Raw genomic sequence first — 14699 nt, 5'->3', positions numbered from 1 at the left:
ATATATATATATATATATATATATATATATATATATATATATATATATATATACATATCAACACAATGTGGTAGTGCATAAATCAATAATAGTGACATGTCACAACATGGAGACAATTTATCAAAAGCTTGTTCCCAAGGCACTTGTTTTTATGAAAAGCTAGATAATCCATTCAAATGTTTGGCAAATACATTATATCCCTAAAAAAAGTTTTGAATACAGTTCACTCACCGATTTATTGTTGAGCCTTTAGCTGACTTTAATTCCCCTAATGATCCAATTGGAAGGATGAGACTTCATTAGAACCTAGGATCACATTAGCATAAGCAATAGGTCAATTCACATACTATAAACCCTAAAAGCTATCTCTTAGCTAGCTTTCAATTGCCACATTAAATGGCTATTTATGTTCACTATCTTAATCATTAAAAAAAAGAATGAACATACTCAACAATAAAACAGCTCATAATCCCAATTACTAGCCATTTTTCACAGCTAAAAATCAAGCTTGGTTCATTACTCACCATAGGGTTTCTTTGTAGTTGAATTCTCTTCCAATAGCCTCCAAACAAATGAGGTAATTCTCTCTTTCTTTCTCTAAAACGCCCAACTAGCGAGAGAAAGTATGAAAATAAGATTTTTCAAGGGTTTTAAGGAGAGAGAGTGGAAGAATACAAAGGTTCTAGTCATAAGGGCACAAAGGTATGAAAACTAGAGTTAGAGAGAGAAAATCATGCAAGTTCCATATCAAGCTTCCATGTAGGTTGAAAGCAACGTGAAAGAGAAGAAGGAGGAAGAAGAATAAGCTACTGGAAAATGAGAGAAGAAGCTGCTGGAAGAAAGATATTTATAGCCAATCTTATCCATTCCACTTAAATTACCAAAATGCCCCTCCACCAATTAACTTACTCTCCTCCAACTTTTTATGAAATCTTTTTACTCCTTTGACACCGGGACAAGGTCCATAATGGTCTAGACATACTCGGGTTCATGAAAACTTAAAATTTTAACTAAAGGTGAAAAATGACCATTTTGCCCCTATTGTGAAAATCATCAAAATTTTTGTTTCTTTTTCATTTTACCCCTAATTTCATCATCCATTTATGCCTTAGGCCTACTTAGGCCATAATATTGTTTAAAAATCTTACTTTTATGGGCTTATTAAGGAAATGACGAAATTACCATTGATCAGGGATATCGCGTATACTTCCTTTTACGAGTCTATAAAGGTCAAAGTCTCACAGGTTCATCATAGCCTCTAGACATCTTAGTCTAAACACACACAACATAGGCCACCCATGTGGCTCACAACACAGCACACAATCACACACAATTCGTATATATACATATACATATATATTGATCTCTAGCCTAGGTTCATTCGTCTAGGCATACATATTTCATTCTAATACCATGGCAGTGCATCTATCATGCGTCATGCATTACATACATTTTATTTAAACTCACTTACAGTGAAAAATTAGAGGTACTCCCAACCAAGCTTTGATCTTAACCCCTAATCGTCATCTAGCTTGCCAACGAGTTGATACATTCATTTCCCCCCTCAAACACATCAGAACATGAAAATATTAATTATTTCTAGCTTTTGAAAAATGTCAGTTTTTTCACAATTAATCAAATCTTAGCAATTCAACTATTTAAGCTCAAATTCTTCATTAACGAGCTAAACCCATACCTTAGAAGTTGGATTGTGCGAGTCTTAACTTCAAATTCTCCTATCCAAACCATAAGGGAAAATTACTAAATTTGGAAAAAATCAGATTTTGAAGTTATTAATCGATTAAATTGAAAAATAATAAGTAAAAACATTGAATCTCACCTCCAGGATGGTTTCTCGAGCTCCAAATAGCCTCAAATGACTTTAGAAATCAATTTGGGGTTAGGGTTTTGAGTTTTTAGAGAGAGAAAGGGAGAAAAAGTGCTGAGAGAAAGGGTTGGGCGAAAATAACTAGACACCTCTTTTTATTTTTGCTTTTTGTTTGTGATGTATCGCAACATTTCCAAATGTATATCACATATTTACACACGTTAATTAATTGTAATAACAAGTTAATCCACATTATTCAATTTTTCTAACCAGTTTGAAATCAATTATGAATTGTCAATATTTAAAATATTAAAATAAATTATTATTTATATTTAAATAAATTAAACATATCTAAATGAGTTAATTGTATCGTGTTTCAACAAACTAAATGTATATTAACATGTGTTGTGTTCTTATTAAGATTTTAATAAGAATAATTAATTATATCGTTTTCGTGTCAACCTATTAATCTGTTATAGTTTAAGTTTACATGACACAATAACACAATAACACAAGGCATAGACACCGATAACTTTTATTAGTCTTTAAAAATAAGAAAAGAAAGAAATAATCTCACTCCTATAGACTTTAGACCATTGTTGAGAACAGAAACAATAATACTATTCCTGCTTCCTCTTATGTATCATACTTTGGGAGAAACTTGGATTACTATGATGCATATTGCATCATAACGTTGCAAGTGATGTCAAACTAAGAGAAGAATGATACAACCCGTATTCACAAAGATTTGTGTATTTACACTAAAGAAAAGCTGAATATTGAGCTAATCCAGATGAGTTACATCATACTTGAGGCTTCACATAGAATGTTACATATCTAACTTATACTCTAACCAAGAATTCATACCTCTTTAAAGTACATAAAATACAGAATCGTTTTCAGCTGTGAAAGTTTAAAAAGAATTTATTGCTTCTCCACCAGCCATATTGCATCTGTACAGCTCCTCCAACCTAACTGAAAGTCCTCCTTGTCAACGAAACTACTTCTCACTCCTCACTCCTCACTCCTCGCCTCCGCAACTTCACAATTCTAGATGAGCCTGCAAATCTCATTACCCATAATTGATAATCAATAAATAACTTTATAAAACCAGTCAAAAATTCCTCTCATCTAATAGACATACAAAATATTCATGAGAGAGGTAAATTATAACTCACCCCAGATGCTACTATTTGCAATAGGCATGGAATCATCCTTCCTCATCCTCAGATTTAGATGCAGTATTTGAAGATGTGTTTAACTCCACTGAATGTGGGGTTCCACCTGAAATGTCGTAGAGAACATTATATTCTGCCACTCATAAAAATTTAGGAAATTAGAAAGGGATCTTATGCAGGTGCCCCATATAATCTCATTGAAGACAAATCTAGCCACAGGCACAGCAGCTATATGACTGCTGGGAAACGTAACAAGAACGAACATCAACAAAATAAACATCTCAAAAGCTCAAACTTTCTTGTGAAACCCTATCATCTGCTAACTTGTTCGGAAAATAGGTAAGCACAAAACAGAGTGGCACATTGATAAGTAAAAGGGTCAGTAGTTACTCCTTGTGGCCTCGTTCTGCGTTGCATTTGATTGCAAACAACGCTAATAAGGTAAAATTTACTGTTAAAAATTACGACTACAGAGTATTTTCTCTCAATCACAAAAGTAGGTTCTTACCTACTGCTCTGATTAGCGGTGAGATTCCTCTCAAACGCAACTTTTCATATCAATCACTGATTTTCAATGGCAATCGCAAAGCCATACTAGGCCTAAAACAACGACGAAATCCCATTAAGAGATGCCCAATGCCCATTAATAAAGAATTTATCCAGTCAAAAAGACCAAATCTAAATAAGTATACATGCCAAGATTGAATTGGTAAACCTTAAAAGCAACAACCAAGCGGGAGCCTACTTAAATGATTAAACGTTATTATAGTAGTCATAAGAAAAAGCATCGGGTCGGGTCATTGAATTTCAATTTTAATCAGAGGGTTATTTTTTGCCCTTAAAAAGACCGAATCCAACACAAAATTGAAAGAGAGAAATGAACCAAAATTAGTAAGCAATTCGTAATTGAAATTTACCTTTGATGAAATACTCGGAAGACGGCCAACCTCGGACGGTGGTGGTTGACATGGACTCCTCCGGGGTCAATGGATTAGCCAATTTTTCAACGAGCTGGGCCAGGCCGTAGGATTGGGCCGTGGATGGCGGGACCCAGTAAGAGGACCCGGGGATGAAAGGGAGCCAATCGGGTGCTGAACGGCGTACGATGATCCGGTGGATGGCGTCTTCGAGTTTCTGCAGAAGCGGATCGGAGGAGGAAGTGTCGGAGGAAGGATCGGAGGGGTCGGAGTGGTTGGGTTGATTGGAGAGGGTTCGGAGGGGAAGGAGACGAGAAGAAGGACGCGGTTTGGTGACGAGGCTGAGCTTGATTACGGTTTGGGAAAGGGAACGAGCCATGAAAAGGGAAAAAGGGGAAGCGAGAGGAGAGAGTGGAGATAGTGGGGGAACTCGGTTGATGGATAGTGGCAATTGGGAATGACTCAGGGGATAGGAATTTCCTTGCTCTATTTATAGACAATGCCCCCAGAAACGATAGGTAGACAGAGCTTGGGCTTGGGCTTTACTCTGAGCCTAATTACAGAACCGCTATTTAAACAATTGTTTTTTTTTTTTTTTGCATTTACTAATTGCTAGTAAATTACTTATGACTTCCGGTTATTAAATAGGTATCTAAATATGAAAAAAATTATCTTATATAATCAGGTATTTAATGGATTCAAATAATTAACGAATAGTGCTTTCCTAATAAAATTTGATTTTGCACAATACTTTTTAATAGGGTTTAGATACTTTCATAATTAAACGGTTTTAAGATCGAATATTTTAAAAATAATAGGTACCTTCCCTATTTACATTTCTATTCTAAAATATTATATACGGGTTGAAATAGTAATTCAAATATTTAATTAAAATTTTTATTGATTTTGGATATCTTATTAACTAATAGGATACGGGTTAAAATATTTCAAAAATAACGCTGATCTCTGAGTGAAAAAGATAAAGAAGTAAGAGAAAAATAAGAAAAAAAGTTATGTAACTATACTAGTAACTACTAAGTAATTCTTTTTTTCAATTGCATGGATGAAAATTTTAAAAAATAAAATTAATTAAAAAATATCTAACCTCTCATTTTTTTTTAAAAAAATACCAAATGACTTTTATGTTTTCATCTTATATATTTAATTATTTACTATGATTTAAATGAACTGATTTCAAGGTTTTATTGATATTATAGAACCTCACTTCTCTATCTTCCTTATAGTATTACTATCATTTTTACCCTCGCTTTGCGTCAGGAAGGTCTTGTTATTCTGTAATTATGAACACTAGCACTCCTCGCAAAGATAGTTTCGAAAGGATATCCAAAGCATCTTAGCAATCACTGCAGGATTGATGGACGGAGGGATGAAAATATTCTTTTTAAAACTAATTGAATCATCAATGATGCTGAATAGATAGAATGAAACTGATAAAATCTCTCTAAAAACCTTTCATATTTTCTGTTTGCTAAACTCTTCATATTTCCTTTTAGTGCTTGACTCTTGATGAACCTTTCATATTTCTTTTTAGATTGACAGCCTCTTCATATTTTTGTTTCAAACCTAAAACTTTCTCCAAATTCACTTCAATCCACAGTCAAAAATCTTGAACAAAATCCAGTCAACCCAATCGACGTGGCAGACATTGGAAGCAAAATCGTGGCCTACCATATGAGCTCTTTTGGACCTTCCTTTTAATATAGTAATATAGATGGTTGTAGACTTAATAATTTTAAATATAACACGTTAACACGACACGAAATTAAACAGATTTAGGTTTAATTTTAACGAGTTTTGTGTTTGACACGTTTAAAATATGTTTAATTAATCGTGTTTTTTGTGTTTAATCATGTTATCGTATTTAAACGTGTATACATGACATATTTATCAATTTATTAAAATTTAATAATCAAAAACTATTTTAATCTTACTTAAATAATTTTAAATAATTATTTTAATAAATTTTTAAAAATAATAATGTAATTATGCCATGCTCAAATCTTAATTTTGAATTTTTATTTTATTATATTTGATGTTATTATTATTTTATTTTATTATAATTATTTTTTATAATTATTGATTTTAAATTTAAATAATAAAATTATATTTAATTATAAATATTTTTATTTAATTGTATTAAAAGTGTTATTAATTATGTTATATTTTATATTAACATGATTAACAAATGTTTTCATATCGTGATATGTTATATAATTATTAAATATATAAAATATATATTGTAAATTTAAAACATAAATATTATTCACATTATATTTATATTTAATTTTAATATATTTCATGTCTAATAGCGTTTTTCTATCTAAACAGGAACGACTAAGGTAGATGTCCGTACTATTCTTTTAGAGCATTAGCCGTGTCGGGTGTTGTTCCGGATTACCCCGACTTAACATTTCTTCAATAGATTTTAATACTGCTAAGCAGAAGAGCAAAAGGGAAAGACCTGCGTCTCTGTGTTTGTATGGTAATCGGTGATTCGTGAACTAGGCAGAAAGAGCAGCAACGACATGAAGGGAATGATTCAGGATCCATCACAGCAGCAGCAGCAGCAACAGGCACAGCAGAAGAATCAGGTAGTAGCAGGGGCGGAGAGGCTGAACCAGGCGGTGCAGCAACAGCTCAATTTGGAATCTCTCAAGACCAGAGCAATCTCCCTTTTCAAAGCCATCTCTCGCATCCTCGAAGACTTCGACGCTTATTCTCGCACCAACACCACCCCCAAATGGTCCTCCCTCTCTCTCTCTCTTCTTGTTCCATTCATTTCTAACGTTTAATCTTCTGATTTTCATACTTATATTTAGGGTTTTTTCTCTTTTCGTTTGCTTGTAAACCAGGCTGGATATTTTGGGGCAATATTCAATGGTGAATCTTGAGCTATTCAACATTGTGGATGAAATCAAAAAGGTTTCCAAGGCTTTTGTTGTTCATCCCAAAAATGTTAATGCTGAGAATGCCTCCAGTACGTTTATTCATTTCCTTTACACTTGAATCTTATTAGCTTTTTATTTTATCCATTTATGTTGAGTGAGTTAATTTGAATTTGCAATGGTAGCTCATCTTCTTTCTTGTTCATACCAAGTGGTACTAAGTAAGCCCGGTTCTTTGGCTGCAGTATTACCGGTTATGTTATCCTCGAAGCTACTGCCTGAGATGGAAACGGAGGATAATTTGAAGCGAGAGCAGTTGCTTCAAGGAATGCAAAATCTGCCAATACCTTCACAAATTGAAAAGTTAAAGGTGATCTAGAGTAATATAGACTGTCTAGTTAATTTTGTTTTTCCCAATGAATCCAGTGATTTTCAGGCATGTGATTTTCTACTTTTACAGACTAGAATTGATATGATTGGAGCTGCCTGTGAAAGTGCTGAGAAAGTATTGGCTGATACCCGTAAAGCGTATTGTTTTGGCTCTCGTCAAGGGCCAGCTATTCTTCCAACTCTTGACAAGGGTCAGGCTGCAAAAATTCAGGAACAAGAGAACTTACTCCGTGCTGCTGTGAATTTCGGTGAAGGTGATAATCTTTAGCAGTTTATTTAGTGCTATATTTAAACTCATCAAATGTAACAAGATGTCTTTTTGTTGTTCCAACTTCTAACTATGTTAAAGGTGTCCAACTGATAGTTTGATGGGCCAATCTATGGCCTTCATTGTTTTCCTGTGACCAAAAATCTGATTCAGCTGATCATAATCATGGGAATGTTAAGTTATGCTATGCTGGCCCCTGTGCTGTGGTTGTTGGGTTTAATCATTCTTTGTCTCATTGAAAACAGGCCTAAATTTTATACAAGCTCTTATTTTTGTCCTTTTAGCATCTTATTGGATTGCCCTTTGGTCATAGATAATTGAGATCAGGCTAGTTTATACAGTAGTGAAGTAATTGAAGTTTAATGGTATGTTAGATGAATGTTCTCAGCATTGATTTCTACAATTAATTGAAGTTCAATGGAATTTTAAATGGCTGGAATATTTATGTTTCCAAGACCTAGTACTTTGACCTTAGCGTCCTTATCAGCCAATTATTCATTGGTATATGTATGCAGGTCTACATTTACCTGCAGATCAAAGGCAGATTACACCTTCGCTTCCACTGCATCTGGCTGACATTATGCCTGCAGCTGATGGAGTGCATTCTTTTTCTGATCCATCTGGTAATTTTTCTACAACCATGAGCGTTTTGTTCTAAGTCAATATTAGATTGTTTCTAATGCTGTTAAGGAGCATATTCAAACTCTCTTACAGGCATGTATATGAAGAACACTCCCCTTACGTCAAGCAACATCGGTAGTCAAGGGTCTTTGGTACAGGTTAGATCATTGACTTAACCGAACCAGTCCTTTCCTAGATCTACGTGCGTGTAAATCTGTATGTTTTTGTTAAACCGTAAAGTGAACAGGCTATTTGAGTCTATTTGAGTTCTTCCAATTGTCAACTCATCCCTATATCTGATTCTTAATGAGCAACACCCATGTCTGAGTCTGTATGAGCTCAATTGCAGACTTTTTGTAAACACATTCTGGTCTGTTCTTTGTCACTTTGGCTGATTGAGGGCATCTTATTTTTTCCTCATCAGTCTCTTTAAATGGTGTTTTTGAAGTCTAGTGGTGCTAAAATCAGGTAAAATAAGGTTCTCATTCATGTATAAAACTTACCATTATAGGAACGATATGTGGACATTGTCCTACTGCAAGAGGGCCACATTTGGGCATCCAGACTGCAATGCCTGTCTCAAGTTCTTATTTTGGAATTCTTGTACTTAGTGGATGCTTCTTTCTCCTCTATTTTATGTCATCTCATGGGATAAACTGACAGATTTATTTTGTTTTAGTCAATTTCCATATGTCTGAATTAAGGGTTTTCTAAGTGGAGGCATCTAACTAAATTTTAATATAGGAAGCTGCTAATATCTTCTAATGTTTGCTTTAACAGTGTTTTGCCAGTTGTTTCACTTATAGCACTAAAAGCAGTTATCTTATTGACTACTACTTCACTTGGATGATAGGCAAGCTGTGATTACACCAGTTTTGCAAATGTCCTGTTCTTGTAACTATTTTTCATACATCCCATGACGACTAATTTGTATCATTTCTGGTTATATCTCTTGTTTCTCAAGTTCAAAGTTCATTGTATTGCAATATCTTTATTATTCTTATGTCAGGCTTCTGGAGCACAACTTATTGGAAGATCTGCTGCTTCTCCTTCTGCTGCTACTAGTGCTACCTCCTTTGATAACACCACAAATTCTCCACTTCCATATGCCAACTCACCTAGGTCTGGAACAAATATGATGAACACACCATCTCCTCAGCAACAAACCCAGCAACAGCAGCAGCAACAACAACAACAGCAGCAGCAGCAGCAGCAGCAGCAGCAAAGGCAAAAAATGATGCAATTGCCTCAGCATCAACTCCTTGCCCAACAACAGTTCAGGCAATCTACAATGCAAGGACTGGGACAGGTATGGTTTTACTGATTTTTGGTTCTTTTAATATGTTTGTGAAGCCATAATTAGTAACTCATTATATATCAACATCTATATGTGTATATGCATGTGAGTGCGTGCTGTGACTTTACAGAGTAACTATAACTCTTGGTTGACTTGGTAGGATTTTTAAAACTTTAATGAGGTAAAGGACTGTCAAAATTGCTGAACCTTGCTATTCTTAAAAAATTTGTTTGGAATTTTGATGTTTGTATTGTTGAAATGTATAAGTGCACCACATGCTTCTCAGCCACTTAGTTGTATTATAGTAATGGACAATCGTATCTATTGTACAGAATCAGCTGCCGCTTCATGACCTGCAGGGTCAGACTCAGCAGAAGTTTCAGTCGGTAACTTTCTATTAACTTCTTTTTTTCATTCTTTTTAATATGGAATCTTTCTTATAAATTACAAACGCATGCTTCATATATATCAGTCATGAAAAACTGTGTTCCAGCTTTTGGTCTTTGAGATGAGGAAATACCTCTACATTCTTTTCTGTGCTTTGGAATATCATTATTGTCCATAACCTTGTAAATTTTAATATTTAGAGTTTAGGAAATGGGTTTGTTTTTAAGTCATATCTTTGGAGCCTCTTGCCTGTACTTGGATAGCTTTTTATAAAACAGAAGCTTTAGTCAGAAATGGGTGGGTTTGGTTGTGGTTTGAGTTTTATATAGTGGAGCTAACAAGAAAATTTTTAAACGACCACAAAAGTAAATGACTGTTAGCTATTTATCGCTTTTAAATAATGGGTGTGGATTGTGTACCTGTGAAATGATAGTTATTAATTACTTTTATGGAACAAAGAAATCTTTATGGGATTTTTAACTGCCTCCTGAAATAACTACGATAGTAAATTACAATGGAAGTTATGCTGTAAATCTCAGCCATGCTTTACACATGAATATTTATATATGAAAGTGAAAGCATCACTCACATTTTTATTGTGAAAATGATTGAAGATTTGTTTTCCCCCCTGTTTGATTATTGAAGTTCTTTGAATGTATTGAACTTCGTCTTAGTCTCATAGTGCTTTTCAATTTATTTTATCTGAAAGAAGGGGAGAGGGTGGGTGTCATGCAGGGAGGGGGAAGGGGGGGTGTGGTGTGTTTGGTGGTGACCTAGTGCAGGTCTGGGAAGTGAGCCCTCCTTTTTTACAGCCAGGGGGTTGAAGCGAGTGTTCTCTCTCTTCTTGTTTTGGACCTAACTTGGGACACTTTTTTCTGAGAAAGCGCATGTATTCTAGCCTTCTCAGATATATCTTCATCTATTGGTTTTACTGAAACTGATATCTCATTCCACCAGTTGCATGGTCAGATGCAATTTTCTCAGCCCTTGGCCCACCAGCAATATCAGGGTAGGCAGCTTCCTCCTGGACATGTTCAGCATGGCATAGGTCAAAGTCAACTTAATCAAGGAAATCAGTTGGGTCGTCATTTAAGCCAATTCTCCAGTCCAGCAAATAGTGCACTGTACAATGCTGCTCAGGGGACACCAAGTACTCAGATGGTTAGATTTATAATTCTTCAATTTGTTTTATTATCTGTGTTCTTGTATTTATTACACTGAACATTGTCTATAATTTGTTTCTTCAAAAAAAAAAAATCATGGCGTGAGTCATTTTATATGAATTAGCTTTCTGTATTCTTAATGAAAGAAATACTAGATTGAAGATCATCATGCTTCATGCTTCTCAACTTAGGAAATCTGTCTTACCTTTTCACTTTTGTGAGTTTCCAGCAGAAACTCAGGTGTAACTCTATTGATTTTCATTCTGCATCCTTGTTAGATGTGTATAGAAATAATTTGTTCATTATGTTATGATTTCTCTTATTCATCAATATAAATTTTCTTGTATTACTTCTTTAATTATATATTTATTCATCTTTGAATTTGCTGTGGAAGTTCTTTAAGATTGTTCTTTGATAGTTCCTAGTTTCCTCCTGGTGGCTGAACTCGTCGTTTGCTGGGATTGAAAAGGTTTTTAAGAGCATTGATTGAAGAGAGGTTGTTGATTATGAGGGAGGGAACAAAATAGAAACTATTCTCTCAGATAAAACAAAGGGTTTTTCTCTTTTGAAATAAGCAAAAGGTTTTTTTTTTGGCTCATAAGTAATGGTGATGAAGGGATGTGGGTGTGGCACTGTGGGTTGTTTTTTTTTTTGAAAAGCGGCACTGTGGGTTGGTTACTATGGTCATTTGGTTTTCAAAAGGCTTTTAGCCACGCTAAATTTAGGTAGCCTAAAATAGGATACCAGCTATTCTGATTTTCTTTTGGTCCAACTTAAAATTGAAGTTTTCTATGATATCCTATATACTTTTATGGGTAGTAGTACCCATGCATTATTTGGACAAAGGGAATATTGACACAAGCAGAAAACTTAAAATTAAAGGAGGCTACCAGCTCAACCAGTTATGTTGGTCTATTTAATGCTCCTTAAAGGTATGGTGAAGAAGTTATCAAATATATTATTCGAAGTTATCAAATAAGAAAGAATATGTTACTGGAGAGTAAGGTAAACTACAAAAATTATGCATGTGGACGTGCACATTAGTCATTATGTTGGTGGATATAGCCACATGGACATACACGTGGTGTTGACATGTCAAATTCACTCAAGATTCTAGCTGTTGACTGACCGAAGAATGGATTAGGAGCAGTTTGAAAAGGTCGCGGATGATAAACATGAGATTATTAGGTCTAGGATGAAAATGGAACATTACTAAATGATCACAGATTGTGGTTGAAATTTACTTGTTTGAGCTGTACAGATGCTTAACTTTTTAGTGGTCTATATGTTCACAGCTTTGAATGTCAGCTTCAGCAGTTCTCAACCATGCAATTATAAACCCTTCTGCATGTACTTGTTTCAATAGAGGTGCTATAATATATTGGGCACTTTATCCTAATTCTTGTTCAATGTTTCTCTGAACGTGTATTATGATTAATGGAAAAAATGGTTTAACTTACAAAAATTTTCTCAGCAAAACTGCATAAGTTTTTCATTTTGGTTGGTGCTATGCATCTCTTTTACTTCTGATTTGAGTTGTAATTTTTGAATGCTTCATTACATGGTAATAGTTGTTAAGCTGTTATCTTCAAGGCTACTATTTTTGTTTCTTGTACAAGTGCATGAAACATGTGTTGACTGTTTTTCCTTCCGTTGTTTCTGTTCTAAATGGTTACTGAAACTATTATTCATCATCTGCAATGTTTTCCACATTTTTTGTATATATTTTTAACTTGTGAGGTACATTTATATTTGCTTTTTTCAACCATAATGCAGTTTACTTTTATGTTATTTATATTGGTATTGTTCTTAATGTTGATGTACCTCCTTTTCTTTATGTTGAAGTTATTTCTTTCATGGTTGACCTTTTTTTAATGTCTTGGTTTAGATCCCAAACATGTCAGCTACTATGCCATCACAGTCCCTTCTACCAAGGATGCAGGTTAGCTGCCAATGTTATTGCTGATTTTCTGTTTTTTACCCAGCCGTCCCTTTTTTTACAAGTCATGCATGCTGTGAAATTTATCTTGTCTATAAGAAATGTCATATTTAAAAAATTGAATCTTTTAAGCTTTTGCGTTCTTTATACAGTCTTGTTGCCATTTGCTTTATTTTCAAGGTTCACTTTGTGTAAATATAAAAAAAATAGAAATTTTCTCTTTTTCATAGGCTGAGTGGGTGATGTATACAAAATTCTGTTTGTTTGTTTTTTAAAAATTCTTTTAGAAATTTCCTAATTCCTTGGTCTTGGGATATAGATGGGCTGGTAGAGGTGGTTACAATTTTCTTAGATATTTGGTGTAAAAAATAAAAAAAACTTTTGACTTTTTCACTTGTGCATGAACTGAGTCACTGGTTTTACTCGTAGCTTTGTTTCAATCAAAATTTGTTTGTTTTGGGGATTTTGATATGCTGCCAGAGATTGCTACAGCTTGTTCGAGGCATAATGTAGCTTGGATTGCCCATATGCGTATTGTGTAGCAAATCTGGCAGATCTTAGACACATAGTTCCTTTGGTGTCCTGAAAGCGGTTTATGTAATCTGTGTTTGTATCTACTGCATCTGTATACTTGTCCTTCCTCATAAGTATTACATAGCTCATTCATTCTGTTCAATCCATCATGCAGTTTGGACTACCTGGTGGCAATCCTCAGCGGAGTCATGCATCTCAAATCTTAACTGATCAAAGTATGAATAATGGTCCTGACATTCTTTGATTTTTTTTTTTCTTATAGTGTTGTGTTTGGTTGCCTCTTTCCTCTTTCCACCTCCTATATCTTCCTCTACCAGCAAAACCAAAATTTGGCAGAAATGAGAAGGCATATTGTGCAATGCAACTCTGTAGAGCATTGAGTTTATCAGAGTCGAGATTTAAATTCTGTTTGGGCTTTTGCTTGCAGTGTTTAATATAGGATCCGGTCCTGGTGGCATGATGCCCATGCAACCACAGCAGCAACAGCAACAACAACAGCATGGTTCACAAGGTGCATTTAGTAATATGCCCACTGCCCAGAATTTACAGTCTAATATGGTAGCTCTTCAAAATAACCCACAAAGTCATCCCAATTTTGCACAGCAAAGACAGCAGGGTCAGCAGTGATATAAACTGTAGCCTTGTTCAGTAATAGTTTAAGGTTTTCGCATGGTTGCTGTATAGGAAAATTGTGTATCTTCCATATTTATTTGGCTTGGAAATTAGATTGATTCCCATTGGTAAATGCTTTTGCTGGTGGAAGCATGTATTTGGTTCCTGTCTGAGAACTGTTGTTTGTCTGCCCTTGCGAATTATCGCGTAGTAACTTTACCTCCAAGCCCTGCAGGATGGCTGGTTCTTGTAAATGTCCTGCCTATTGCGGTTTCTCATTTAATATAATTTTGTGTTGTTTTAAACACTTTAAATTAGTTTTTATTTTTTTACTATACTTAATTAAATTATTATATTTTTATTTTGAGTTTAATAAATTTTTTTATTAACGGTTGATTAATTATAATTAGTCACAATGTCATTTGTCAATTATGATGTCGTGAGGAGAAAGAAGTCATGTGATTATGTCAAATTAGTGTGTTATGTTATTATTTATTATAATAAGTTAACATGTCATATGATATGAAATAATAATTGATATTTTAATCAATTATAAGTAATTAATTGTTAGTTATAAGAATTTATTCGATATTAAATAAAAAAATAAAAATTTAAATGAATGTAATAAAGTAATAAATATTTATATAAAAATTTTAAAT

General features: G+C 34.2%; 2 protein-coding genes and 1 long non-coding RNA gene across 6 annotated transcripts in view; 1 reads left to right on the top strand and 2 right to left on the bottom strand.

Annotated features, from left to right (window-relative positions):
* The window catches only part of LOC108662626, a 2868-nt gene extending 2599 nt beyond the window's left edge, over positions 1 to 269 (bottom strand). The window contains exon 1 of the long non-coding RNA XR_001928594.1: positions 232 to 269. This is a non-coding gene — a long non-coding RNA (uncharacterized LOC108662626). The remainder of the gene's footprint in view (positions 1 to 231) is intronic.
* On the bottom strand, positions 2552 to 4428 carry LOC18595613. Of its 3 annotated transcripts, none has more exons than XM_007023648.2 (3): positions 3924 to 4428; positions 3007 to 3112; positions 2552 to 2888 (listed from the first exon to the last, which is right to left on the bottom strand). In XM_007023648.2, the coding sequence occupies exons 1-2, from the start codon at positions 4300 to 4302 to the stop codon at positions 3039 to 3041; spliced, it is 453 nt and encodes a 150-aa protein (XP_007023710.2). In that variant the 5' UTR covers positions 4303 to 4428; the 3' UTR covers positions 2552 to 2888; positions 3007 to 3038. The 3 variants fall into 3 exon arrangements, 2 of the variants coding, with proteins under 2 accessions (XP_007023710.2, XP_007023709.1); XM_007023647.2 differs by having other exon boundaries at positions 3007 to 3139; positions 3924 to 4424; XR_001928593.1 differs by lacking the exon at positions 2552 to 2888 and adding an exon at positions 3515 to 3606 and having other exon boundaries at positions 3053 to 3139; positions 3924 to 4406.
* Positions 6285 to 14354, top strand: LOC18595612 (mediator of RNA polymerase II transcription subunit 8). 2 transcript variants are annotated; one of them, XM_007023645.2, is made up of 12 exons: positions 6285 to 6687; positions 6797 to 6921; positions 7075 to 7199; positions 7290 to 7473; positions 8003 to 8110; positions 8202 to 8266; positions 9118 to 9417; positions 9738 to 9791; positions 10762 to 10953; positions 12844 to 12897; positions 13583 to 13643; positions 13856 to 14354. In XM_007023645.2, the coding sequence occupies exons 1-12, from the start codon at positions 6470 to 6472 to the stop codon at positions 14053 to 14055; spliced, it is 1686 nt and encodes a 561-aa protein (XP_007023707.2). In that variant the 5' UTR covers positions 6285 to 6469; the 3' UTR covers positions 14056 to 14354. The 2 variants fall into 2 exon arrangements, with proteins under 2 accessions (XP_007023707.2, XP_007023706.2); XM_007023644.2 differs by having other exon boundaries at positions 10750 to 10953.

The sequence above is a fragment of the Theobroma cacao genome, chromosome 6 (assembly GCF_000208745.1).
Source record: "Theobroma cacao cultivar B97-61/B2 chromosome 6, Criollo_cocoa_genome_V2, whole genome shotgun sequence".
NCBI lineage: Eukaryota > Viridiplantae > Streptophyta > Magnoliopsida > Malvales > Malvaceae > Theobroma > Theobroma cacao.
Note: the sequence above shows the minus strand (reverse complement) of the source record. Positions and strands in the feature narration are given on the sequence as shown.

Excerpts from the sequence above, each read along its gene's own strand:
- LOC18595613 (XM_007023647.2), bottom strand. The coding sequence starts at position 4,302 with ATGGCTCGTTCCCTTTCCCAAACCGTAATCAAGCTCAGCCTCGTCACC. Across the intron at positions 3,140-3,923 it reads TTCCGAGTATTTCATCAAAG|AATATAATGTTCTCTACGAC; the intron begins GTAAATTTCAAT and ends TATGAGTGGCAG.
- LOC18595612 (XM_007023644.2), top strand. The coding sequence starts at position 6,470 with ATGAAGGGAATGATTCAGGATCCATCACAGCAGCAGCAGCAGCAACAG. Across the intron at positions 9,792-10,749 it reads CTCAGCAGAAGTTTCAGTCG|TTGCATGGTCAGATGCAATT; the intron begins GTAACTTTCTAT and ends TCATTCCACCAG. Across the intron at positions 13,644-13,855 it reads TCAAATCTTAACTGATCAAA|TGTTTAATATAGGATCCGGT; the intron begins GTATGAATAATG and ends TTTTGCTTGCAG.